This window comes from Aulostomus chinensis, chromosome 13 (assembly GCF_037954235.1).
Source record: "Aulostomus chinensis isolate RoL2024-O1b breed Wild chromosome 13, RoL_Achi_v1.0, whole genome shotgun sequence".
Classification (NCBI taxonomy): domain Eukaryota; kingdom Metazoa; phylum Chordata; class Actinopteri; order Syngnathiformes; family Aulostomidae; genus Aulostomus; species Aulostomus chinensis.
Genome location: NC_141332.1, coordinates 18,405,471 through 18,418,766, shown reverse-complemented (window position 1 = coordinate 18,418,766; position 13,296 = coordinate 18,405,471). Strand labels below are relative to the sequence as shown.

At 40.7% G+C, this 13,296-nt stretch overlaps 1 protein-coding gene across 5 annotated transcripts in view; it reads left to right on the top strand.

Moving 5' to 3' along the window:
- The window catches only part of dlg3 (discs, large homolog 3 (Drosophila)), a 79,309-nt gene that overhangs the window by 56,476 nt on the left and 9,537 nt on the right, over positions 1–13,296 (top strand). For all 5 annotated transcript variants that reach the window (XM_086221835.1, XM_086221838.1, XM_086221834.1 and 2 more), the window contains 3 exons: positions 834–990; positions 1,765–1,867; positions 11,508–11,622. In XM_086221835.1, the coding sequence (XP_086077961.1) occupies positions 834–990; positions 1,765–1,867; positions 11,508–11,622 (375 nt within the window). The remainder of the gene's footprint in view (positions 1–833; positions 991–1,764; positions 1,868–11,507; positions 11,623–13,296) is intronic.

Genomic DNA, 13,296 nt, shown 5'->3' with positions numbered 1-13,296 from the left:
TTACTGGGTCCCACTGTGTTGTTGCGTGTTATGTAGTAATAAGAGAGCAGTTTTATTCAAATGTTATCATGTAAGCAAATTATCTTTAATAGCAGGAGGATTAGTGTTTGATTATTATTCTGATTGTTATTTTTGGTATTCGTTGAAGGAATTGTTGCAGATTTACAACAATTTATAAGAATATGGGAAAAAAAACAGAGCCCTGACATGGCCAGTGAGAGATATTTTTGTGGGCACAGAGAGAAAAATAAAATATATTTTTTATGACCATGATATAACTGGTTCAAAAATATCGAATACCGAATTAAAGGAAAAAATTATACCCTGTTTAATTTAATCAAATTGTGGGTACAAGTTCTTATGTTAAAAACAAGACAACTAAATTTAAGAAACAAATAATACCTTGTGGCCACAATTTAATAAAACTGAGGGAACAAGCTACACCTATTAAACTGGTTGGTTCAAGGGCAGAAGGCATAACTTGATCAAAAATAGAAAATAACTACATTTAGGTGAAAAGTTATTCCTTGGGGCCTTAAATTAATTCATTTGAGTTAAACAAGTGAGCTCAAATTACTGTTCTGAAAGAAGAAGTTGTATTTCATGGTCTCAGAATGTTTGTTTTTCTTCTTCTTCTGTCTGTGCCTGCAGAAATCTGCCTATGTCCGCTTCAGGACAAAAGCTGGATACAGTCGACATTTTGGGATCATATATTTAATAAAGGAATAGAAGATGGCTGAAAGTCCCTCTTTAATTCCCTATTTATTTTTGGTTATTTCTCTCCTTTTTCTCTTTTATATGTTTCACCCTGACACTGTGACTCTGTTCGACAGGGAGCCGAGGAAGGTGTTGCTGCACAAGGGCTCCACAGGCCTGGGCTTCAACATCGTTGGCGGCGAGGATGGAGAGGGCATCTTTGTCTCCTTCATCCTGGCAGGAGGCCCGGCGGACCTGAGCGGCGAGCTGAGGAGGGGTGACCGGATTCTCTCGGTCAGTATCTCCACCTCCAGCTTTCTGTTTTGCACACACTCAACACATTCAAGGCCGTGCTTGGAGATTGACAGCCAGCTCCTACTGTCACGGTAATGATGATAGAATTAAGGTGGCCTGCTGCTTAGAAAGCCAGCGAACATCTGTCCTGCTGAAATGTCCTTGAGCAAGACATTAAATCCATAACAACTCAGAGGGAGCTTGGCTGGACTCTGTAGTGTCCATTAAATTACTTATTTAAATCCTTTGACTTGGATTTCATAATTTATAATCTCATCAAATTCCTGCGCCACTTCCCATATCAACTTGCTTTATCGCAGTTCTGTAAACTACAACCAATGAAACAAAATACTTTAAACATACTTTAATTTGTGTTTGATAATATTTAAGTAAAAATGACAAACTCACTATGTCAAGCTTTAAAAATGTGATGTCATCTCCTTTGGTCAATATTGAGATCAGACATATTTAGGACAGTTATATTGGAAATAGCATGTATCAGTTGAACTTAAAAGGTAGGTCCTGTTGATCAACACATACAGTTTCACTGAAAAAACAGGGCTGAAACTGCACCTCTGTAATGGAACGGGAGTGTGCTGGATTTAGGACAAAAGACAAAACAAGAGCACAAAAGCCTAACCTACCTTTTTTTCATCATTGAAGGAATCACAAATAATTAAAACGGAAAGTTCCTTATTTCTGCTCTAGATCTCCAGACAAACAGCACAGCTTTATGGTGAGGTCACATTTTCTTTCTCTCTTGTCCTTCTACAGGTGAACGGAGTGAATTTAAGGAACGCTACACACGAGCAGGCAGCTGCGGCGCTGAAGAGAGCTGGACAGACTGTTACCATTATTGCTCAGTACAGGCCTGAAGGTGAGGCTGGCTTTCTCATAGCGCACATTTATGATATCGTACTAAAATGGGCCCTGGAGTTCCAGTGTTAATGGTCTGGAAGGAGTGATCACACTTTTAACTAAGATTTCCTAACATAATCTTCGGCAATGACAAAATGACCTTGTGTGGTGGATTTATTTTCTACTGGCCCCCACTGACCTCCCATGTACCTCCTGTGTACACTCCTATGATGGAGTCATAATTTATATAAGATTTTTTTTTTTTTTTTAGATAAAGATAGTAGTGGTGGTAAAATGAGATTGTTGCAAAGGAATTAGCAAATGAAATGCAGTAAATCTGGTATTATTACTGTTCACAATTCAGTGTTGTTGATAAATCATATTAAAGGAACATTGCCCAAAGTTCACACATCAAAACTGGATTAGAGTGTCCCACACAGCTCTTGAAATCAGTTCCATGATGTTGTCTGTAGCCAGATGAGGCTTCCTGATGTCTGATTATGTCAACACTGCTTGAACATGTATAGAAACTTTCAGAGACATGAACAATTACCAGGGAGGAAGGATTTGATAGAGATCTCCAGGGAGGTAGGACAGTTCCATCCTGTGAGGTGGGAGAACACACTGAACGACTGTCGAATCTGAATAACCTGCTTGGAAAGAGGGAGGACTGTACCACTTGAAGAACGTGGTTTGACTTCACATAGCATGTCAGCATTTGTACTGAAAGATGAGAAATGTACTTGTCCTGAGCCTAAACAAGTACCTTAATTGTTAATTTAGGTCACACTCTTCCGTAGTGGATAGAAAGCAGTTGAAATATTGACCTCCTGAGCTTCATTTTATTTACATGGATGATGTAGGCCTATGCATGTTGGTCACATTTCTGTATTCTGGTGGTAGAAAAGTGGAGATTGCCTGAGAGCAACAATATTTCCTGTTTGTGAACAGTCGTAGCTGTATGAATGCACTATTGTAGCATTGACCTGCCCCTCAGATAATCTCATTTCCCAAGTTGAGAAGTCGTCTTTGGACTTCAGTGTGTTGTGTCAGTGTGTTCATGTACTTTCAAGGAGTGAACTAGAAACGGCATGGATGCTAGAAAGAAGATGTGTTGTATTCTACTGCTAAGAGTTCATGGTATAAACCTTCTGCTAAGAGCAGTTTACAGTATGCAAGTGATACTGAAGCGCACAGGAAATAGGGGATGATTTATGGTTCTTAAATTCAAACCTGGGAATTGTCTGATACACCAAAATGTACCAATGTTAATATAATTTGTATTAAAGCAAGTTTGGACTATATTCACATTTTGTGTTAAGTGAAAAACAAGCGTGAATTTGAAAAGGATTTATTATTGTTTCTTCATTACTGAGAAGAGACTGTAACAAAACTGAGCTAATAAAAATACTGTAAACAGTTTGCACTTGTGAATGATGACCATAAAGCTAAACATTGAAAAATTAACGTTAATATACAACTCAATAACAAAACTACATCAACATCGAGATTGTTTCTTGTTCCTGTCCCTGCATACGATTTTCACCGACTTGCTTAATTGTTGTTCCGTACTGGCGGTATTCCATTTTCGTAGCCTGGTTCTCATTTGTCCAATTATTCCATCACCACATGAATGCCACATCACAACACTGACTCGTTCCATTATGGGACATTAAATAATCCGTGCTATTTTAACCTGCCAAGAAAAATTGACTAAAAGACAGGAAAGCTCAGCCTCTGCTGTTTAAACGTTGCCCATTCTTGTATTAACCTGTCTCCTGGGAGTTATATTGCTTTAAATACCTTACGTTTCGAATCGGGGCGTTACACCTTTGACAGAGAAATAAAACGTCAGATTTACCTGGGCTGGCCCTGCCTGCCTGGACGCCGACGAGCTGAGGCTGCTAATGAGGGCAGAGCTCCGGATTGGCTGTCTCTGGGAGGTATTCAGGTTCAGGGGCGGCAGGCAGAAGAGTGGAGGCAGCCGACTACAAGGCGGGCAAACCAAGGCTGTCGCCTTTCCCCGTTGTCAGCCCTGAACCCCAGCAAGGGCCGCTGTTCGCCGAACGAAACTGCGGGACAGCGCCGTGAAGAAGATACCAGGCGTAAGGGGCGAGTTCTACATCCATTAACGGCACTGAGGGAATACTTCCACGAGGCGGAGAACCAAGGTGGAGAGCGCGAGACTCGAGCTCCTAACTTTTATCTGTCTACCAGCCTGTGTGGATGGGGGATGGGCTCGAACACAACGGCAGCAACACAGCAGAAGCCGCTTCAACTCCCTAATGGCTGGATGAAGAATCTACCGGCTGTGAAAGCGAAGTAATCGCCACGGTTTCATCCAACTGGAGGTGAGACGAGGAAGAAACGACGTTGAACAAGTTGCTCTGCCGGTAGTTTTTCCACCGAGGTCTGTGTGCGGCTTTCAGGGGCTGTAATCTGTGACTGTTAAATTTATTTTCACCCCTGTGAAGCAGTAGAACGATTAGCTAGCAAGCTGAGCTAATGAATAAACAACAAATAACCATGTTGACAACAAAGAATTCGTGTCGAAACTCGAAATATATCAACTTGTTGTTTAATTACCATTACCCTCATGCAACTCTATTAATCATATAGTCATTTGTTTGATCAAACCATACATTTAATCTGAGCCCATTCTTCCATTCATTCTTGTGATTATTCAGTTGAACATTTCACTTGACAATCGGGTCATCTAATAAGTTTTAAGGAGCAGGCTTGATTTGTGCTCTTGAAGGAGTTGCTTTACTGTTATGTAACAAAGCTTTAGGTGGGGACACACAGGTGTGGTCAAACAGGTGTGTGTTATCTTGGAAACATGACCTGGCCTCTTGATATTTACTTGACACGTGTGTCACAGCTACACTAGACTTAGGCCAGTATTTTAATGCTTAAAAATGAGGGGTTTCAGCTTCATTAGTCATGACATGTATCTCTTGGTGCTAATCTGGTGGTTACCTTTTCCTCAGAGTTGAGTGATTCTGCGCATGTGTGCTTGAACATGCTGCAGGAAGCTTGTAACAATAATGGAGAGGATATTGTGAGCTTAGATCTAGGCTGAGTTCTCAGGTTGGGGTATGACAGGAATGTGAATGGGGCATGGGTTGTTGCATGCTTCCATTTCATATTCTGGTCTCTTTCAATAAAAAATGAGGCTTAAATGTCCAATAACCCTCCAAGGTCACTGGAATTGAGGTGGAAGCATTTCTTTGAAATGGTGTAGAGTTAAGTAAGGTGGAGGATGAGATTAAAACTGATGTCCACCACAAAATGCAAGTAATGACATTAAATTAATTCTTCATTATCATAGCTCAGTAATGCCGATTGTCCTTAAGAGACCTAGAAGTGAGCTGGAATTGTTGAATGTCTTGAAGTCGGTGTTTTAATAGTTACAAACTTTTATATGTTTTAATCTTTCGTTCTATGGAATAAAGTAATGAAGTTGATTATGCTACATTAACACAAATCTTCTCCGTGTCTTGTGTGCTGGGTCAATAACAGTATTCCGCTTAAATGGCAGGACCGTAACTGTGCATTGAAACCCACTGAGCTTTTTCCCGGAACTGATACTGGAAGTACCCTGTGAGGAACGAGCCATCTCACTTCCTTCTCATCTTTGTGAGGTTCATGTGTGAACAGTGAGGACTAGACTGTCATTTAAAAAAAAAAAAATCAATTAGTACAGGGCAAGTAAACATTAACTTTAGGCAAGTTGATTTTTGACCAGTTTGCCAGGTACAAAATGAACCTGCATCTTTTTGTTCATGTGACCTTTTATTGACTCACTTGAAGCACCTCGAAAATTTAGATGAAGGGAATTTTTTATCTTCCCTACATACCCATGCTTTCAGCTCTGCATGCCTATAAACCCAATGAAGAATACATGATTGTACCTCTCTGTTATAATGGATTTGACTGTTAAACAAAAAGATCAATAAAAATACAACTGATAAATGTATCTAATCAGAAAGAATAATTCATTGAAATCAAATTACTTTAGATTTGAGGGGGGTTTTTTGAGGAGAGAAAAACAAGTAGGACTGAACATAAAATAAATCAATGACATTGTCTGCTGTGAAATGACAAGGTCTTCCACAGCTTATTAGGCTACTGTGTTTCTCTGTAAATTTAAATAAATCTTGACGTTATCCTAGTGTAATTTATGCCAGTTTAGAGGTCTCCAACAGATGATTCAACTCTTGATTTTCAGGGGGCAACCCTAGTGTATGGCATGCAAGTTAAGATAGGCGGAGGCTGAGATCAAAACTGACATAATTGAGATATAGGCTTTCCCTCGGGCCCAAAACACATGCTTGAAATGGAAATAATGCTTCATTCTTGTCTGTGTGAGTTCTTGTTGTCTTGCATGCCAGACAAATCAGGCAGCAGCATCTTGAATAATGATGTGGTGGGGTGAAGGGAAGCTTTGTTTCCATAGCAAACCATGCTTTCAGCCCCACGTCCCTTTTGTAACCCAGTGAAGGACACGTATCTGTTTGTGTACAATGTTTAACTACTCTAAACACACAAGTCGAGGGCTCGCAAATGATTGACTTCCTGTATCCCCCCATGTGACCAAAGATCTCTTGCCAGTAATTCTGCTGACATCCTTAACTGGTGTGTGGGACATTTTTCTTGAGGGTTTGGTGCAGAAAGAACCCCAGAGTGTACAGGGATGGTCAGTCAGTCAGTCAGGGGGAATAGATATGAGTTAATTTTGGGCCGACTGCCTGTAGATTGCTCTCAGGGGCCAGGATCCCAGTGTCCACTGACTACTGGAAGGCCAGCACTGACTACTGGAAGGCCGGCACTGACCACTACAGGAAGCCTCAACAGAGCAGGGAGTTTACATTCACAATTTCTAAGCCATTAAATGGGACCACTGTTGTAGTCTCAGTATACAGGATCAAGGATGAAATTGGTTTATTCACCAGAGTATGTCCATCTCTAGAATGGCTGCTGTAGGTATGCCCCCTTACTGCTGGTGTCAGTCAAACTTTCTTCTGGTTCACCTTTTTTCCCTGGCGTATGTAAATAAGTTAATCAGCGTGCCTCTGGAACAGAGGACTTAAATTCAAAGACTTTTACAGAAAAATGGACAACTCCTTGAGCTGAAACAGCATAGAGTATCCTCGTCCGTCCAGAAATGTTTTGCTTTTATTGTAGTTTTGCCCGTGATGATGAACCACTTGACTGTTTGCTGTTTGACCTCCAGGTCAAACACAGTTGTGGATCATACTGAATGTGCGCAGAATGCCAGGCAGATTAGGGGACGATTGAAGTGTACACATGCTGGAGTAATTAGATACCCAACCACATGATTTGAGCATGTTAGTCCAGCTTTGAAAAGTATGATTTCAGTTGGACTGACAAGCTGTTGTAAGATGTTTTTCTGAAAAATCCAGTTTTAGTCAGACTAACACTGTAGTTTGACCTTTTCTAACATCATGTAAAAATACTAGCAGACAACTCCAGGAGTATCGAGTTTCTCTTGTTAAATTCAGTGAGGGGTACATCCAAATGCTGCCTTGCCCCGCTATCAAGTCGGACGTCTACATGTAGGAAATGGGAAAAGGCTAGTTAAACTCCCTGCACCCCGAGCAGATGTTAACACCTGACTATTCATACTGACCAAAGTTGATAGACATCTGCTAAAATCGGCTTAGCTGTATGTTCCTCTTACAGTATATAAATATGAAGGATTTTGTGTGATCACCAGCTCAACTATCCCTGACAACATAACACACTCTCACATTACAAGTACATGCCTGCTGTGTTATATAACTGGATCAAAAGAGAAGCCATCGTCGTCGTCGCCCCCCCCCCCCCCCCCCCTCCCCAAAAAATAAAAAAGCTGTACAACTAATGAGGACATGCAGTGGGAGTAAGAGACAGAGAAGAGTCCCACTTTCTATTAGCTGTCTTGTCTTCCTGTGGGTCACTCCTAAAAATATAAGCCAACTCTTGTGTATTAAGTGCCTTAACAGGCTGTTTTAATGTTCATCATAATTGTTGGCTTCCATTGTCTCTGCACTTCAAAGGTGTACTTTTGAATGAGGATGTCAACGAGTGATTGATGTTGAATTAATTACTGTTTTAAGTAGAACTGGTCAAGAATATATTAACATGAATATCTTAGCCAGGTAGACATGATTATGTTCTAAATAAAACTGCAGTGATGCTTTTCCATCTGTGTTTTTGGTTGTTCTACCATGCTGAATTGCATTTTTGTGGTCAGTTTTATGGTGAGTGTGTCAAGTCAAGGTGAACCTGCTCTGAAATTGAGATCAACTTGCCTCCATGTTGGTTGTGTGTACTGCCGTCTCCTCAAACACATCCGACCTGTGAGGACCCGCTCCAACACCCCCCCCCCCCCCAAAAAAAAACAACAAAAAACAAATGTGTGTTGTGGGACTAAACTCATGTTAGTGCAGGAAACCACAGAGATTTGTTTATATTTCCAGTAGTATTACTATTTCTGTAGGTAGGGAGAGTTTGGTGACATTTCTGTGTTCCTGTTTGTACGTTCAGGGATGTGATGTGTTTTCAAGATGAGAGGTATGTTGAGTCGCCACTTACGAAAACCATAACGATTCGCTGCTTTATATCGTCACCTTCCAAAAATATTGTCGAAGTCATTTTTTTGGACAAAATTGTTTTTGTTTTTTTGCTTAAATCGACCCCTTATGATGTTTTTCTTCCAGTTTTTGTGTTTTGAAAAACTTGGAAAAATGACTTAAGCAATTATTTTAAAAATGCGACGATATTGAAAATAACATAACAAACAAATGCAATAAGAAAAATCAGAAACTTCATTGTGACGAAGTTTAAGGAAATTGAAGTGGAATGTCACTTAAATGCTGTTAGATAACAAGCAAGCCATCCGTTAAAGGCACACCTTCAAGCCGGTGGCCCCGTTGTAGTGGAAACGCAAATACCTGTAGTGCTGTGCTGACGTGCCATACAGAGTTGAGCCAAGCCAGCACGTGTGTGTGTGTTTGTGTGTGTGTGTGTGTGTGTGTGTGTGTGTGTGTGTGTGTGTGTGTGTGTGTGTGGAGAGCTTTTGTAGTCTCTTCTAGCCCTTGTCAGTGATGCATGAATGAGTTAACCTTTAAGTACCCTACATGTTCATTTTATTCATAAGCTGTCCAATACAAACAGCAAGTTGTAAAGACCAGCCTGTATTCTGATTATCAAGGTTTGGCAACATTTTATAGTTTAGCTTGTGATTTCTATCCAAACTTTCCAGTCCATGGCTTTTCCTGCTCTGCTTGAATCTCTGCAGTATATAGATGAATCATTTGGAGGGCAGAAATGTGAACCAGCAAGGCATTTAGCTCTACCACCTGTTCTCCACGATCTCAGCACAGATATTCACCAACGACCAAAGTCGTACTATTGTGAAGCAGCATGTTAAGACTGTTTTCTCAATTTAGCAACTCATTGTCTTGTCCCCTGGCCCCTCCTTTCCCAAACTGCTGCTTCTCCTGCTTCATTCGCCCATCTCCCCTGTGCCTGAGAGCTAAGTGGACAAGTCTGAGTGGCTGTTTCCTCATGTGCTGTCCCTTGGAGTGTGAGGGCGTTGCTATTGGTTACCAGCAGTCAGGCAGTGTCCGGTTACCTCACCTTGCAACTCCATTGTGCTGTATTGTTAACCCTTTGTGCAGAGCCCAGGGTGAAGATGGCAGGAGGTCAGAGATCAGTGACCTAAATCTTGTCCTTACATCTGTTCTGGAGCTTCAAGTAACTTTTGGTTTAATCAACATTATAGAAGTAGCAGTTTGTTTTAAAGGACGTTGATCTCTGGTGTTGTTAACATTGTAAGGAGTGTTGCCAGCTATGATTGAGCTGTAAGTCAACACATAAAGTAAGGCAGTATAAAAATGGATGATATTCTCTTGGCACAGGTTATTTTATAGGTTAATTAGGATAACGACAGAGATATGTGCTGTCATTATTTCTGGCTTATCATGAGTTTCCTCTACCTTGTTCTCCACTGTTCTTACCACGTAATTAATATAGGACCAAAAGGGTTGCTCACAGTGCTGTTCTGTTGTGATCCCAAACGCCTTCTTTGTGTGATCACATGAGCACCTGTGAGCCTACTTGCTTTTCTAGCTGCGTCTGTCAGTCTGTTTGTTTGTCGGTGCACTGTGTGGTGGCCTAGCTCATTCCAGCAGCCTGGGTGCAGAGCTCAGTGCTCGCAGCCAGCTAATGAGAGCATTCTTAATGAGACAGTCCAGGTGGTTTCATACATCATCCCTCTGCTCCTGAGCAACAACTGTTTTTATGCGCCTATGACAAATTGTTATGCATTCAAAATTGTTGGAGGTCTTCCCTTTTTTTAACCACACTAAAGAGCCCATGTTGTACTTCATTAATTTGTATAATCAATTATCTGATATGTGATATTACTGGATGTGTAAAGGAGATCTGAGATTAACCATCTGCTCCCAGGGTCATTAATCAAACCAAGGATTCACTGAATCATGGCACCACTAACTGAGATTTCCAGTTATTGTCTAGTGAAACAAGGGGACAGGCTCCAGTATCTTTTAGACTCCTTCTGCCAAAGGTTCAGTAGTATTTCCACCTTGACCTCTCAGGGCCCAGAAAGGATCAAGTATGGAAGTTATGACTGGTAATGGATATACTGGCAATCGGCTTTGTCCCAGTGATTTTATTTAGCTAATTCAGTTGTAGTTAACCTGTAAAAACACTTTTCGAAGCATGCAGGAATGAGAACTGGCTGTTTGAATTGGGCCTGATTGTGCAGATTCTACTATCAGTTCATACATCATATTTGAGAACTACCATAAACGTTTTTGCAGTTGTGCAGCTTGGTAATTTAATAGTGTAGTGTGTTGTCCCCACTCCTGTATTTATTTCTAAGCGGAGGCATTGTTCATTTTAATTTAATTCTCAATGCCTCCACATTGGTAGAAGCCATGATTGGGAGCTTTTTGTTATCAGGGTGTCTGTCTGTCTCATTGGCTTGACTGTGATACCTCAGGAATGATTTGATTAGATGTCAGAGGTCAAGCACTCCACCTGAATTAAACACCTTTGAGGTCGTTAACATACTATCTCTAACAAAATTCACATAAATTTCTAATAGCAGGGCACCATGTTGCAGTGATATTTGCTGTTCCATTTTGCTAAATTCTAACTTAAAACTGCTAGTATAAACATGCAGCAAATACAGTATTTATGGTCTTTTCCAAATGTTTTTGAAAAAATGTAAACATTTCTTTCAAATTCACATTTTTTCCATGTATTTTTCAGTTTGTATAAAATAAGGGTATCAGAAACTTGTTTCTATATGGGTAATATCAGCATCTGTAACTATTGATTATCCAGTAGCATTCCCCCTGGTTTCTTCTGTGTTTATTAAAGTGGCAAATCATTTCATTTAGGTCCTTTGACTTGTTGGTTGTGTTTTATGAAAATTTTCCCAAGTTTGAAAATTTATATTCTCTCATTCATGGGGAGCAGGGGTTCCCCTGCATGCCAGGCACTCTTTCCAAACAAACAACATATTGGTAATCGATGGTTGCTGAGCTGACAGTGGGTGGTTGGAAAATAAACATTAGCTAACCTGAGTGTATGCTTAAGATTTGTGTCCTTGTTTGTTTCAGAGTATAGTCGTTTTGAGTCCAAGATCCACGACCTGAGGGAGCAGATGATGAACAGCAGCATGAGCTCAGGGTCAGGCTCCCTGCGCACCAGTGAGAAACGCTCCCTCTATGTCAGGTAAAGCTCCGACACACACATATGCACCTCTTGTACTCATAACACCAACTTCTGTGTGTGTAGTCATAATAAACTCTTGCATAATAAGCTTTTACCTGCCTGTGGGGGAGAATAAAGCCTGGAAGCCGTCAGAGAGCACAACAGCATGACATGGATTAAGTGATAAAACATGACTCTACTCTCCAATCTGTTTGTAGGATAACATTCAATTCTGGACAATGGGTCGAAACATTTAAATTCTAGATGATGAATTATTTTAAATACAAAACAAGTGTTTTGTATGGTATTTATCAAGTAATTTTATTCCAAAACAGTTGAAATATTTGAGGATAGAAATAGTAATCAAAGAGCATGCTTGTTTTAGAGGTGCAGCATTTCAGCAAGCTGAAGGTTTGCTTTTTCGCTGTGATTTCTGGCTCACAATTTAAGCTAGGTTTGTCTGTCAAGAGGAAGAAAAACATCTTTCACAAATGACAAAAAAATGTAGAGACACACTGAGCTGAAATTAATAAATGAAAGAAAGGAATTATTTAAAAGTGGTTGCTACAGCATTTTTCTTTCATTTATAGGCCATTCCACTTGTGCTCTTGTCTTGGAACCGAAAAAAAAATTGTTGCTTGTCCTTTCAAATTGAACCTTGGCTTGTGTTGGGGTAAGAAAAGCAAGAGGACTTAAATGACAAATCAGTACCGTGGTCCCACTTTATATCTAACATAAAGGCTCTGAAGGCAGGTATCTTAAGCTTCTACTAGCACATAAGTGCTGCATACTTGTGGTGGGTAACCTGTCCAACTGAACCCGAGGACCCAAAATCTGACCCAGGACCTGTCTGGATCATGTTCTATTACCCCAGGTTCCAGTAGATCTGGAAAGACCCAGCCATGAATAGACAGCATGGATGCTGCTGCTCAGGAAGGTCATAGGTCAGACTCTGATGAAAACAGATTATAGCAGATTAGAAACGGTAATTTTTGCAGCCATAGCAATGAACAAGCAATCATTTAAGTTCAAAAGGTCAAGCAGGCAAAGTTTATCTATAGATTCAACAAAGCTGCTTCTAAATGAGTCACGTTTGTCATCACTCATGCATTCGTAGATCTTTTATTGTCTCTTCATACCTTTCATCACTATCAAAAAGTTGACATACAGGCATTACATGTTGTTTGGTTTCAGTCCATACACAATGAGACTGTGTAATGTAGATTGACACAGGAGCTTGTTGGAGTGACCTGTAGTGTGACATGCTTGGTAGGTTGCCAATAGGAATGGCGGCTCATTTAGGAATTAAAACAGGTGGTGTCTTTGTGTTCACATTATGTAGCGGGTCACAGGACAAGATCAAGGTTACAGTGTTGGGTGATGTAACAGCAGGCCAAGGGCTTCATCATATTTCTGCAACAGCCCTACTGTGGTTGACCACACCCAAGCTTAATGGCTACATTACTTGATTGGTGTGGCTTAAGTTCAACAGGAAGGACTGCACCAGGAAATATTGAAAGTATTAAGTTGTTAACTCATTGGGTGCCTGGTAGTGCGAACTCTTTGCCAGTCTGGATGCCTCTTTTTTACACCGCCCCCCTATGAGGCATGTAGAGCCTAGCCTGCTCCTGAGTGGATGACTAAGCCCGCAGTAATGTTGTAAAAGCTGTCTACTTTGACGGCTGATACAGCCGC